Here is a 13,511-nt window from a genome sequence, read left to right as displayed (position 1 = left end):
GGACTGAAGTCTAAAGATGCAGTATTCAGGACAAGTAGGCGGTATAGTTATTAATTCAGAACACAAATGCGCAAAAGATCAAATTAAGCTAAGGTTTAAGCTCACCTGATCTCTTTGCACCAATGAGGTATCCATACCTAAATGTGGAGATGGAAAATGAGTAAGAAGCAATTCTAACAAAGAAAAACTCAAGACGACTCCAATTCCAATATTTAAAGCATTATTAAACTGAATTGAAGCACTCAGTGGGTTTTTCTTATTTCGATCCTTACAATGGTTGTTCTCTGTTGCCTTCACTGTCAAAACATTTGAAGGGATTGGTGTTTCCATACCTTTACGGAACGTTCCCACTGTTTCATTGTGCTGCTGTCGTGAAGTCATCTCTGCTTTCTTCAAACTACCACTTTGGGGGTAAATGTCTTGTGTGGGGAAAAGACACTGAGGAGTATCATCTGTATCTGTGAGTCCTAAAATGCGGCCTGTTTGAGCTTCAGTCACATTTGCATCATCTTCTGGACAGATTGTCACTCCATTCGATGAGTCTCCCATGCTGTGTTGTGCAGCTGTAGGTGTCATCCTTTCGACCACAGGATTAACACTGGGCCCACTTGGTTTTGAGAGGCTCTTATTAAAGCTTGGATCCACACTGCGTGCTGATGAAGATCTGTTTCTAGGCAGACCACATGTCTCATCATCTTGTTTCTTCACAGGAAGAACTGATTCCGCAATATTTACAGTGAGGCACTTGGTCATATCCATAGAGGTATCATTTGCAGCGAGCCTAAATGTTTTCTCTCCACACATAGGCAAAACGTCTACATTTTGAAACGATTGCAGCTCGAAACCAGTGGCAATGTTGACAGTGTGACTTTGTGTCACATCCATACATGCATCATATGCAGAAAACCTCCCAGGTTTCTCTCTGCAGTCATCTTCCAGATCAAATTTGACCTGTGGAAAGAAAAAAAAAAAAAAAAAAAAAACACTGTTAGTGTACAGCTATATCACACTTCGATCTTGATGACATTTTTATCTAGCATTCCTAATTAATTATTACAACAAACCATTTCACCATGAAAATATTTGACATATATAATGTGACAACACATTACAAACCAAATGCAGCTCTAAAAACATAATGTCTTTAAGCTTACCGGATTTCTTTGCACCTTTGTCAAAGATGGCTTCAATGCAGTTTCCATACCTATAATGTGAAGGGGATTAAATAAAAAAGGGAAATTAGCTAAATCAATCATACCCAGATTCCACCATTTTAAATATAATGAACTAAATTAATGTTGTAAAATAGGTTTTTAAGTACATACATCATTCACATGATCAAAACAACAATTCTTTTTTTTGTTCAAATGTTTTGGTTAACGGTCTCATTTTAGTTTCTCTCACTCTAAGTTTTATAGACTACATTTGAGAAAATAAAAAAGGAAGGTTTGTAGTTTCCTTACCCGCACGGTTAGATGACCCTAGTGCTTCGCTGTTCTTCAGTCCTGAAGTCATCTCTTGTTTCTTCAGACCTTCACAGTGGGGGTACATGTCTTGTGTGGGAAAAAGAAACTGGAAAGGATCATCTGAGGCGGTGAACCCTATTATGCGGCCCGTCTGAGCTTCAGTCATATCCATGCTCACATCATTTTCAGGACAGATTGTACCTCCATTAAATGATTTTTCAAAGCTCCTGGATGTAATGAGGGACTGACGTCCTTTCCCAATATTACTTTGAAGCTGGGACAGGGAGCAGTTTGTGTCAACGGTTTCCTTAGAGGCTGGCTCCGTTCTGGCAATCGCAGGATTACCACTGGAGGCGCCTGGTTTAGAGAGACTTGAAAGGAAGTCTTCAAATCCTAGATCCAAAGCATTAGCTGACGAGCCAGGCGCACCACACGTCTCACGCTTTCTCTCCAGAGATGAAGCATTGTCCATTTTTCCACGAGTGTGAACAATGTCCAAGTTTTGGTTCGGAGGTGGTAATAAACTACTGGCAATGTTTACAGTGTGACTCTGAGTCATATTCATAAACTCATCACCTGCAGAGAACATTATCGTTTTCTCTTTGCAATCCTCTTCTGTATCAAGGTTGGCCTGAAGAAGAAAAGACATTAAAGAGCATTAAAACAACATTATCAAAACTAAACTCGTTAGTTTCAGTTCATGTCAGTACGGCATAAAAAGGATTATTTTCAAACTTAAAACTTTGGCAAGATAGGAAATTCACTAACAGAAAAGTAAACTAATTATAGAGCTGGGCAATATATCAATATTATATCCATATCGTGATATGAGACTAGATATCGTCGAGATTTTGGATATAGTTATATATAGTGATGTCATTTTCTGAACTTACCAGACTGTTGTAACTGTTCTATTATTTGCCTTTACCCACTTAGTCATTATATCCACATTACTAGTGATTATTTATCAAAAATCTCAATGTGTAAATATTTTGTGAAAGCACCAATAATCAGCACCACAATATCGGTGCAGTATCGATAGAGGTATTTGGTCAAAAATATTGCGATATTTGATTTTCTCCATATCGCCCAGCCCTAACTAATTATAAAACTCACCTTGCGTCTTTGATGAGAAGCATGTACAGCCGGATTCTTCAAGGATGCCATATCTAAATTTGGAAATTGAAATGTAATAAGATTAGGGTTGCAAAGGGTTGGACATTTTCCAGTAAATTTATTGGAAATATTGGAAACATTCCAATTTGGAAACTTTCATGGGAATTAATGGAAATTAGGATGGGATGTAGTCCTTGGGCTTAAATGCAGTACTGTCTCCAATCAGCTGCTGAATGTTGGATTCTAGAAATGATCTGTGCAGCAGGTGTGGCCTCAATAGCCCTGCAATAGGCTAAAGTAGTAGCCCAAACCACTGACCTTTAGCTTAACATATGAAGGCTGCTTCATATTTACTATGGTTATGTTATATGCGTGCTAAGGTAACCATCAGCACTGTCTATTGTTTCCAGCCTATCAAGAACAAGTGGGCTATACAATTAACACACATAGGTTAATAGCAATGGGTTATGTATTACTACCTGTTCCCGTTAATTCCCATGGAAAGTTTCCAACTTTGAAAATTCCCGGAATTTAGCAACCCTAAATAAGATGCTACTTGAACTACATTCAATCATAAGTTGTAAAATAATATCTGCATCCCCAAAACGCACAAGACATTAAAAGGAACACGCCGACTTATTGGGAATTTAGCTTATTCACCGTAACCCCCAGAGTAAGACAAGTCGATACATACCCTTCTCATCTCCGTGCGTGCTGTAACGTCTGACAGCTCCAGCATTAGCTTAGCCCAGCACAGATCCTGCAGGTAACTGGTTCCAACTAGCCTACTGCTCCGAATTGTGACAAAATAACGCCAACATGTTCCTATTTCCATGTTGTGATTTGTAGAGTCACAGCGTGTACAAAAAAAAAAACGTAACATGAGACACAGCCATCTTCTTTCTCATTCTCAGACAGGCTTGCTGCGAGCATATCACTCCGCCCAAGCACTATATTCTGCCGCCTGTGAATATAGTTCCCGGTTTGTTTACGCTTAGAAGATGGCTGTGTCTCATGTTACGTTGTTTTTTGTACACGCTGTGACTCTACAAATCACAATCTGTAAATAGGAACATGTTGGCGTTATTTTGACACTTATTCGGAGCAGTAGGATTGCTGGAACCATTCACCTGCATGTTCTGCTGGCCTGATGTCACTGGAGCCGTCGGACAGCTTTACAGCACGCACGGAGATGAGAAGGGTATGTATCGACTTGTCTTACTCTGGGGGTTACAGTGAATAAGCTAAATTCACAATAAGTCGGCGTGTTCCTTTAAGTATTATTGAGTCAAAGTCAATAATCAGTTAGTTAGTTGATACAAAATTAAATACCTTTAGGGTTGAATGATGCCAGTGTTTTACTGCTTTTCTGTGGTTGTTTGGGCTTCTGTGCTGTCTGTGACACTTTGTTGTCAAAGCAGGAATACATTTCTTGTGTGGGAAAAAGACACTGAAAGGGATCATCATCAGCGAATCCCAGCATGCAGTCCGTCTGATCTTTAGTCATATCCATGCTTAAATCATCTTCTGGACAGAGTGCACTTCCATAAGATAATTCACCAATCTTCCTGGATGTATTGAAAGACTTCTCCATCACAGCTGAAACTGAAGTTGGAGCCTGATTTTCTTTATCCACATCAGCCCTTTGTGTTTTAATCTGGGCCAGAGAGCGGTTTGCTTCTTCAGAGGATGTGCCAGAAGCAGGCTTTGTTCTGGTGATGACCGGACTAGAGCTGGGGCCACTTTGTTTAGAGTGACTTGCGAGGAATTTTTCAAATTCAGGATCCAAAGAAGGAACCGATGAGGATATGTTTCTCGCCATGGATGCATTATTCACAGTGAACATCTCAGTTTTCTCTCTTCTAGAGGGTAAAGGGTCATAGTTCTGGAGGGAAATATCTGCAAGTAATTCTGCATCACCGGCAATGTTTATTGTGTGACTGTGGGTCATGTCCATGAATTCATCATTTGCAGAAAACATCACGGTTTTCTCCCCTAAGTCACCCACAGTATCAAAGTTGACCTGGGGAAGAGAAGTAGCTTTATGTCAACGAACCGTACACAACTATCAGGTTTTACAATCAAAATCCTCTCATGAACATTATGATGAAACATTCTAATAATATATTACATATAGTCATAAGAAAGCATTTTAACAAAAGAGATTTCAAGCTCACCTTTTGCCCTTGTTGAGAAGCATGTAGAGGAGCATTCAATAGAGTTTCCATTCCTGAATTTCAAGATTTGAATTTAGTAAGTCATCCTACACTGTAACAGATAATGTTGAGCATGGGTTAATAGTGGTCTGAAGTTAAAAAAACAATTATCCCTACCTGTAATTTGTTGAATCCCATCTTCAGTGACTGCCACCTGGACCCTTATGAAAGGAAATGCACACATTTTCAGTTAATACAGAAAATTTTTGACTGGTTTGGTGAAAATACAAGTCAAAGATAAGAATCTAAAATCAACGATTTTTCGGTCCATGCTAGGGAGGTCAAAAGCTAAATATGTAGTACTTGAAAGGATCAAGTCACCATACCTATTTATTGTGGCTGCCGCTGCTGTGGAATAACAGAGGATAAATATTACAAGGCTTTCCTATATATTTTTTTAAATCACATAGTTATATGTACTAACATTACATACTTACTTGTTATTAACTCTTGTAAAGGACTTTTGGCAGGCGAGGCATTTTTTCCATCCCTGGAAAAGATAAAATACTGATTAGGTTTAAAAGGCCAGTGTCCTTGTGGAAAACAAAGCCGGACTGGTTTTCTAGTGTCTCACTTTGAGAACAGGAGAACATTGTTGGCAGGGGCAAAACTGACTCTTCTTGAATTCCTCTTTTCCACTGGTTTGGCACATTCCACCTAAGTGAAAATAAAAAAAGTGTAAAAATCAAACCATGAACAGATGTATTACCACTGAATTATATCCTTAGGGTGAGAATGTATACTTAAAAAATATAGTATGTTTGGAGCTTACATTTAAATTACATTAAAAATCCCCAATTTTACATATTAAATGTTTAAGCAATCCAGTTACCACATTTTCCTGTTGCACTGGTTCAGAGAATTTCATTGATGATCTCTGTGGAGCTTTCAAAATCTAAAAATGAAAAATCGCAGACATTATGGTTCAGGTCAACCATAATTTTTTTTTCTCTTTTTAAAGTATAACTACTTTGTCCATAAAATAATTTTTAGCACAGACCGAAGAAATGCGGCGCTTGGTGAATCCACTGCCTTCACTGTAACAGAGAGGATGAAACACAGTATTCAGCTCCGGTGTATGTGCATGTACGATGTTTATTATTATAAACAATGTAAATACAGTCAACCATCAGAATCCCCAAATTAATGTTAATGTCAGGTCTATGGATGGCCTTTAGGTAATATGTAGTCTGCTTTGAGGTTCAGGCACTGCTTTCTCACAACATACAGTATAACATAATTGTCACTCACTCATTCTTGGCAGGATCCAGAGGCTCCATTTTCAACTGTGAACACAGGAAAGCAGAGCTTAGTACAGAAACTCACAGATTCTGCCATATATGATTCAATTCAAGCCTTTTCAGTGACATATATGAAACATTTGCCTGACCTTTCTTCATATTTAGCTTGAGCATTCAATTAACAACCAAAGATATGATTTTTTAGGTGGAATAACTGAAGAAACTAGAAATTACTGGCCTCTAAAGTAGCCACTATAGTAGCCATCAGTTAAGCTTATGGATTTACTGCTTGATATTAAAACATGATGATATATGAAAATGTAAATTATTATTGTTTTAATAGCTTAGTATTGCAGGGCACCACCAAAGGGTATGTGTATAAACTTAAGGCCAACCTACACGGTATTGTAGGCCCAGTTTATTATGCAACTCAATTTTATACAATATATGTATTGGGGGGTCACTGCTCGTCTCTTTCAGGTTAGGGGTCCTCGGCCTAAATAACGTTGAGACCCCTGACTAAGATTATTCTTCAGAAGCCATGATAAGCTTGTTTGTTTGTTTGTTTATTTTAAGAAGGGACAACAATGCACATTAATTAACATGAGCATGTATGGAACCCCCTCGAAAACGAGATGATACATCTCAAGGGGTTTATCCTAATAAAAAAAATGTATTATACCAATATGTAAATGATCCAGATTTAGCCATACAGGCTCATTTTTATCCGCAATCACTGGCAGGTTGATGACATTAAAATAAAACACAAGAGCACGTAAACACAGATTCATATGCAGAACACACAAGAGCACAATCGAAGCTTACAAAAGTTTTAACTTCATAAACATTCGCCGCAAGGTATTCTATATTTGCACAATAAGTGATAGGATCGACACACAACTGAAATTATCAGCTAATAATTGCGATGTTGGCTGTACATGGATATCCCCTTTAACAGCTAACGTAAACTAACGTTAGAAGCTTGACGCTTCTTGCACCGCTTATTGTATTTGAAAAATCGCACCATACTTCATTCAAAAAAATCGGTCAATTTAAGCGAAATAGCAAATAGACGTTAGCTGGATATGCATTTCCTTTTTGTCAACAAAACAGCTTTCCTCCAAAATATTTAATTACTTCCTATTTATTTTAATTCATTACAGAAAACAAACTGACCTCGCTAGAAAGGATGAAAACATGAATCTGTGTGTAGCTAGCTAACGGTAACGTTAACATTTCTTATTTCACCACAGTTAACGCTAACGTCTGTCTGCCATTGACAATACACGAACATGAAAAATAACTAGCTATACACCAAAGAAGCATACGGTACATACCTTGTAGTTGTAGCTATTTGTAATGAGCTTAATTAGCTACTCGTGTTTTACCACGGATACGGTTGTGTTTTTCTTAATTTACGTTAACTTAAAATACTTTTCATGTCGATTATGTTTAGCTCGGTCGATGTGCGAACCTGCAAGCTCCAGCTAACGTCAACGAGCCTCGGTCAGATGTAATGCTAACGTCTTTAGTTTTGAATTTAGCCGCCTCCACGCATGCGCATTCCACTATTCTACTTTCTCGATTCCGCTGCTTCAGTTAGCTAGCCAGTGCAGTAAAGCCGGAGACGGTTTAGAGGATTTTTGGTAAAGTTAACTCAACATATCCACAATCAAAAAATAATACATACAACGATTAGCTCGACTTTATCAAGAAATACAAACCTCCTGACGACCAGTGAAACGTAGTTTTCTTCATACAGGAAATAGCGTATTTAAACCGGAATTGATCATAGAGGGCGGGACGTTTTTAAATTGAGGATCGGTTTTGACTGTTGACAAATCTCGCATTCAACTTATCCATAAAGGTAGGTAGTTGATGTTGTGTTATTGAACCATTTCACATATATTTTTATGTTTCAGGTATGTTGAACGTTTAACTAGCACCTAAGATCAGCTGATTAGACGCTTGATATGTTACTTTATTTGGAAAGAAGCACCAAACTCCATTCAAAATCCGTCCATTTTTATGTTCCGCGTAATATCACATATATATAGGGTTCGGTAATCCATGATTAAGCTCTTGAATCTTTAGAATACCCATAAACAGAACATGTTTGAAATTGTAGTTAAACAGCTGCTGGTTCATTAAAGATTTCCATGAATGACTAAACGATAGTAAATCAGATTATTTTTTCATACAGGTGCCTTTGGGGATTGTTCTGCCTTTCTGGCATTGTATTAACAGCACAACAGATTGTCAGCAAATTGAGCAATGTCTTCAAAAATCCCAAGAGGTGAGCATATTAGCTGGATTTTTTTGGCGCTTTATTGGTGATTATATTAATGTGTATCTTAATTTTATATAGTCAAACAAACCTGATGTCTGATTAACAAGATTCTGTTATTTTCCAGGTGTGCAGTTACCTGCAGGAACGAAAAAAATCGGTCATAAACCTGAATCCAGAGACACAGCAACTGTATCTGCATCAGCAAATGCTGCCCAAAAATCAGATGGCATCCTTAAACCTCAAAATGAAAACGTGCCAAAGTGAGACATTTCTTAACAACACTATACTGTGTTTGCTTTACAGTTAACGTTATTGAATTGCATTTTTCACTTTTGTCTTCCAGACATGTTTTTGCTCCAAAGGTTCACAAAGGGTAAGACATATATTTTATTGCATATCCTGAACATATTGTGGGCTCTTTTTTTTTTTTTTTTTCACAACTTTATGTTGCACCTGTCTGTAGGATCTCCAACAGGTATGGGCAACAGGCAGAGCTCAAAGAGCAAAATCAGCATCTGATGGCTACCAATGAGGAGCTGCAGAAAAACCTCACAGAGACACAGGTGCAGGGATGGATTTTGATAAAAATGTGTGGGATTGTAACGTAACAAAGTATTTTTGTTTATACTCCTCCTGGCAGGAGATGTTCACTTGTCTTTGTTCACTGCAATTTTACATAATTTCTTTCCTTGTTATATTGCAGCAAAGAGTAGCTGAGTTGGAGCTGCAGTACAGGGACCTTGAAAAAGAGAATACAGAGGTACAGAAAAACCTGAAGGACTGTCACATACTCCTCGTCTCAGCCAATATAGACCCAGGTGAATATGTAACACCATTTTCATTATTCTTTTTTTTTTTTTCTTGGCTTAAGTTCATTTGTTGCTTGATGGAAAACATTGTTTTTAGTTTTAGGAAAAATGGTTGGAGAAGCTTCACGAAACAATGAAGATCAAAGAAAAGAAGTTATGGTGCGTACATTTTATTTCAGTTTACTTGATGTTATAAGCACAGTCATGTTTTATTTATCATATACTTTATCAAACTCACACAAATAACTACAAACATGCACTTGTTATATGCCATAAAACCACACAATTAAAGACAAGTGACAAATGTTACTTGTTTTAAAATTTAAATATAGACTATACTTGAATCCTACACAAAGGGTTACAGTCTTTTGGCTATCATAGGCAGTGCCAACTATTAAACACATATTTTATTGTCTCCATTTCAGAGTGTCTCCACAGACCTGCTGAATGAATTAAAAGCGTTTGGAGACACTGCATCACAGCAACGTGCTCGGCTAGAGGTGAGTCACACTCCTTCGTATATTGGCCAATGTAACTTTGCGATTTCTTGTAGTAAATTTAAGGTATGGTTGGACTGTGTTTTTTGTTTTTGTTTTTTTAAATAAATGTTCCTCATTTTACACACTTCTAGGAAATCCAAGTAACAATGACAGAACTCGCTAAAGCACGGCAACATATGAAGCAGGAAAGGGAGAACTTTTCCCTGGAGGCTGCCGAAATGGAACAAGCTCTCAAGGAAGCAGAATCTCTCTTGTTGTAGAAGTAATAATTTCTCAACTTAAAATGAGTTTAAAAAAATAAATAAAAATAGTGTATGATACATAATGTATGTTTTAATGTTTGTGTAACTAAATAAAGGATTCTTATTTCCTCACGTTCCATCTTTTCATATTTCGAAGAGTTAAAACGTGCTTTTAAACACTGCAAGTTCTAATGGGTGGAACAGGTAATCTATCCACAACTATAGATATTTTGGATATATGTGGAAGATCAGAGGGCCCTGAACAAGTACTTAATCATTCAAAAGCATTTCATTTAAAAAATCTGTCAAAAATAATTACAATGAACTTTTGCATTACAAAAAGGTCTCAAAAGTAATTAATTAAACTGCATGACACACCCTTTTATGAGCCTTACTGAATGAAATTGTTAAAACCAAATTCTGATCCTAAGATAACCTAAACAAGGAGTAATATGTAGTATTGAAGCAATTTCCCTATATACACTGACTATCATATGTCAGGAAAGATGCATTTTACAAAGTCATAAAACCATACCTGTCCAGTTAATGTTTAGTACTTGCTTGTAGTCTCAAGTTACTTCAAGCTGACCTTTTTCATCGCTCTTTGGTCCCCATTTGGCTTTCAGGGATTTTTATTTCTTTTCTGGCGGATCAGTGTAGGGGTTCTCAAAGCTGCTCAGGCTGGTTTTAATAGTGTTGGTGCTGTTTGAGTTTTTATGACCGCTCGCACCGCTGGTTAGGTCTCCTGTGTGGCTGGTGTTATAGTAGTAGATGAACAGGAAGAAACCTGCCGGGCAAAGACGGATGGTCACTCATAGGGAAAGTTTGAGCCTAGGAAATATAATGCATTTTTAGTTAATCGCTAGTTTACACTCATTGCTCATGTAGTTGGGTTTTATTTTCACAGTTATCCATCCTTTTACTCCCATTGAATATGCCTTAATATGCTTCTCAGGTTTAAATGCAGTTAGTGGTGGAATGATACTGCTGTAGCCATCAAATGTTTTTTGCCATCAAAAGTATTGTACTTTTGTGCCCCCATTAGTTACCCTGCATTTATTTTTACACCAAGGAGATACAGAGCAACATTAACATTCACTTGGAGTTGTGTCTCTGGCTACCTTGTGAATTAAGTCCAATGTTCACATTCTTTCCCCTAAAGCTGCTAAGCGCTACATTATTTTTTACAAGCTAGTCTCTTTTTGTTGTCCGTCTGCCATTTGGTGCTGAGCAGGTAGCAATCGGTGAATTAATGAGCATTTCGTTTAAAAAAACATCTGCCAGCTGCAGCCAGAAATGATGCTAATGAGAGCTGTAAGAGTCAACCAAAACAGTAAAGTTGCAAACCATAAATTATGGCAGATTCAGGTGAAAAATAACTTTGTCACTACGAGTGATCCCTTTCGCATACAAATGCACATTTACACTCAGTGTCCAAATTATTAGGTAAACCTGTACAATCTAACGCAATTAAATGCAAAAGCTCTGCCATAAATTCTACCTTGACGAAGATTATGATGTTCAGTTTTTCTTGACATTGTCGGGAATGTGTAAATTATGTGTTGAGGTTGTAGTTTGCGATTGTGTTGTAATTGACAAAATCATATTGAGGTGTTTCTATTTTTTTGTCCCCTATTCCTATACATGAGGGGGGGGCAGAATATTAGAAACACCTCTCAGTATAATGCAGTCCGGTACAATAACACCACTATGACCTCAATGCTAAAAAATATAATGAAATAACACCTCCAGTGTCAAAAAAGCCTGAACATTATAAGCATCATAAAAGTAAACTTAACTGCAGAAAACAGTTGGATTGTACAGGTGTACCTCAAAGTGGCCACTGAGTGTAAATACATACATATATTTGACATACACAGAATAAGATAATCTGTATGAAGATATTAATTATCCTGTGAGTAAAAATGTACTTACATGAGCAGTGAGTAAAAAAATGGGATTAAGTTATTTAAAAAGATACAGATTAATACATTTCAAAATTATTATGACAACTGTGGAAACCTTGGAAAGAATTGAGGACTGTGAAAATGTAGTAGGAGGGGATCCGGAGGGCACCGTAGGCGAAGAAGGCAAAACCCCAAGTGATACCCAGCATGCAACAGAGTCCCAGGATGATTACAATCTTTTTGCCATGTGTGCTCGTTTGTCCGGTTCTTGTTCTCTTGAGAAAGAACAGCCAGGACAGTATGATGATGAAGGTAGTGAAGGTGAAGATGAAGACCAAAACATAGTAGCCTATGTTAACAACGTAGTGCACCAAATTGTCTGTTATCCAGCACCTTTGGAACAGAAAGACATGTCAGTAAAGGACAGGAAATGTCTCTATTGTATGATTCTATATATTAAATATGTAATACACAGACTCACATGGCCACGGTTTTTTCACTGTCACTAGTGTGAATGACTTGTTCACCATATTTTCCTAAAATGAGCAGTACAATCACAACTACACTTGGTAGTACTGTGAATGGGAAAAAAGAAAATTGACCAACCAACCACAGACTTTCAAATGTCATTTCTGCATTCAGATCAAACAGCAGAAAATAATGACATGTACTGTACTCACCCCAACTGACAATGGAGACTTTGAGTATGTAGCGACTGATTACAATCTGGCCCCCGGTGTATATCTGCAAGCAGAGGTGGAAGGCCTGCACAGCAAACCAAGTGAAAGTGGCCAACATGGAGTAGTGCATGAGAGCCGCCATGATCTTACAAGCCACAGAGCTATTCAGATTTGCCACAACGTTGTTGATTAGGAAAGTGAAATTAAGCAGGAACATGGCTGAAACCAGGTGGATGAGAATCCTTGTGGCATTGCTGGCCTTGGTCCTCCTGTTAGGAGAGATGCACAGAGAAGTCATGCTATGTTATATATATTTTTTTTGGGTGCCCATACCTTAATGATTGTAAATAGACAAATTATCATATTTTATATATTTTGAACAAAGAATCAGGCATTTAGTTGAATGACATAATATGGATTTGATAATTAGTACATTGTTTAACTCATATCTTGCAAAATTCACTGGTAACAGCTTCTCAAACATGGTAATGTTCTGCTTTTTTTCTGCTTTATACAATTGTAAATTCAAGGTCTTTTTGGTTTGTGGACTGTCAGAAAAAAACACATTTGAGGTACTTGATTATTTACATTTCATGACACTTTACTCAACTGCACAATACCTTACTTACTTCCGGTATTGTACTTGTACTCCACTACTACTATTTTATTTATGCAGCACTTTTACTTGTGATTGATTTAGATTTAAGCTAAAGTAAAGACACTAATTACTTCCTCCACCTCTTTAGCCATTGCAATTTATCATTGTCTCATTATTTGATATAGTATTAATGGAAAAGGAGCGAGCTGATAATGTTAGTCAGAATTGTGATCACAGAAGTCTATTGATAATGCACTTGTAACACCTTGCAACAGATTTCACGTCAAATTCATCCTTTGATGCAGTGTTATATGCATAAGGCATATAAAATGCAAACTCCTAAACTCCAAACTTGAGTCATATAAGTAATATTTACATATTACATGATTGTATGTATATTTATATACATAAGCTTATAATCACTTCACTGGCCTCTAAACAGTGTT

At 37.3% G+C, this 13,511-nt stretch overlaps 3 protein-coding genes across 4 annotated transcripts in view; 1 reads left to right on the top strand and 2 right to left on the bottom strand.

Moving 5' to 3' along the window:
• The window catches only part of knl1 (kinetochore scaffold 1), a 22,476-nt gene extending 14,656 nt beyond the window's left edge, over nt 1-7,820 (bottom strand). The window contains exons 1-15 of one of the 2 annotated variants that reach the window (XM_039781433.1): nt 7,764-7,820; nt 6,050-6,084; nt 5,799-5,835; nt 5,631-5,693; nt 5,373-5,455; nt 5,236-5,288; nt 5,125-5,146; nt 4,916-4,959; nt 4,760-4,812; nt 3,915-4,605; nt 2,583-2,635; nt 1,464-2,097; nt 1,155-1,204; nt 333-951; nt 106-137 (exon numbers count right to left, since the gene is read on the bottom strand). In XM_039781433.1, coding sequence (XP_039637367.1) covers nt 106-137; nt 333-951; nt 1,155-1,204; nt 1,464-2,097; nt 2,583-2,635; nt 3,915-4,605; nt 4,760-4,812; nt 4,916-4,959; nt 5,125-5,146; nt 5,236-5,288; nt 5,373-5,455; nt 5,631-5,693; nt 5,799-5,835; nt 6,050-6,078 — 2,463 coding nt within the window. In that variant the 5' untranslated portion in view covers nt 6,079-6,084; nt 7,764-7,820. Of the gene's footprint in view, nt 1-105; nt 138-332; nt 952-1,154; nt 1,205-1,463; nt 2,098-2,582; nt 2,636-3,914; nt 4,606-4,759; nt 4,813-4,915; nt 4,960-5,124; nt 5,147-5,235; nt 5,289-5,372; nt 5,456-5,630; nt 5,694-5,798; nt 5,836-6,049; nt 6,085-7,376; nt 7,650-7,763 lie in introns of those variants that run through there. The other variant, XM_039781432.1, reaches the window with a different exon arrangement.
• On the top strand, nt 7,791-9,963 carry knstrn (kinetochore localized astrin (SPAG5) binding protein). Its single transcript, XM_039781437.1, has 9 exons — nt 7,791-7,906; nt 8,243-8,335; nt 8,454-8,589; nt 8,673-8,702; nt 8,793-8,892; nt 9,033-9,147; nt 9,236-9,297; nt 9,564-9,638; nt 9,770-9,963. The coding sequence occupies exons 2-9, from the start codon at nt 8,314-8,316 to the stop codon at nt 9,896-9,898; spliced, it is 669 nt and encodes a 222-aa protein (XP_039637371.1). The 5' UTR covers nt 7,791-7,906; nt 8,243-8,313; the 3' UTR covers nt 9,899-9,963.
• LOC120546493 (adhesion G-protein coupled receptor G6-like) overlaps nt 9,293-13,511 on the bottom strand; it is a 13,676-nt gene continuing 9,457 nt past the window's right edge. The window contains exons 16-19 of the mRNA XM_039781434.1: nt 12,468-12,736; nt 12,269-12,362; nt 11,903-12,180; nt 9,293-10,667 (exon numbers count right to left, since the gene is read on the bottom strand). Coding sequence (XP_039637368.1) covers nt 10,513-10,667; nt 11,903-12,180; nt 12,269-12,362; nt 12,468-12,736 — 796 coding nt within the window. The 3' untranslated portion in view covers nt 9,293-10,512. The remainder of the gene's footprint in view (nt 10,668-11,902; nt 12,181-12,268; nt 12,363-12,467; nt 12,737-13,511) is intronic.

Source organism: Perca fluviatilis, chromosome 18 (assembly GCF_010015445.1).
Source record: "Perca fluviatilis chromosome 18, GENO_Pfluv_1.0, whole genome shotgun sequence".
Lineage (NCBI taxonomy): Eukaryota > Metazoa > Chordata > Actinopteri > Perciformes > Percidae > Perca > Perca fluviatilis.
Note: the sequence above shows the minus strand (reverse complement) of the source record. Positions and strands in the feature narration are given on the sequence as shown.

What these genes read in the sequence shown, in the direction of transcription:
- knstrn (XM_039781437.1), top strand. Translation starts at nt 8,314, where the DNA reads ATGTCTTCAAAAATCCCAAGAG. An exon ending in CTCAGCCAATATAGACCCAG is followed by an intron (nt 9,148 to 9,235) that starts GTGAATATGTAA and finishes CATTGTTTTTAG; the next exon opens with TTTTAGGAAAAATGGTTGGA. An exon ending in ATCAAAGAAAAGAAGTTATG is followed by an intron (nt 9,298 to 9,563) that starts GTGCGTACATTT and finishes TCTCCATTTCAG; the next exon opens with AGTGTCTCCACAGACCTGCT.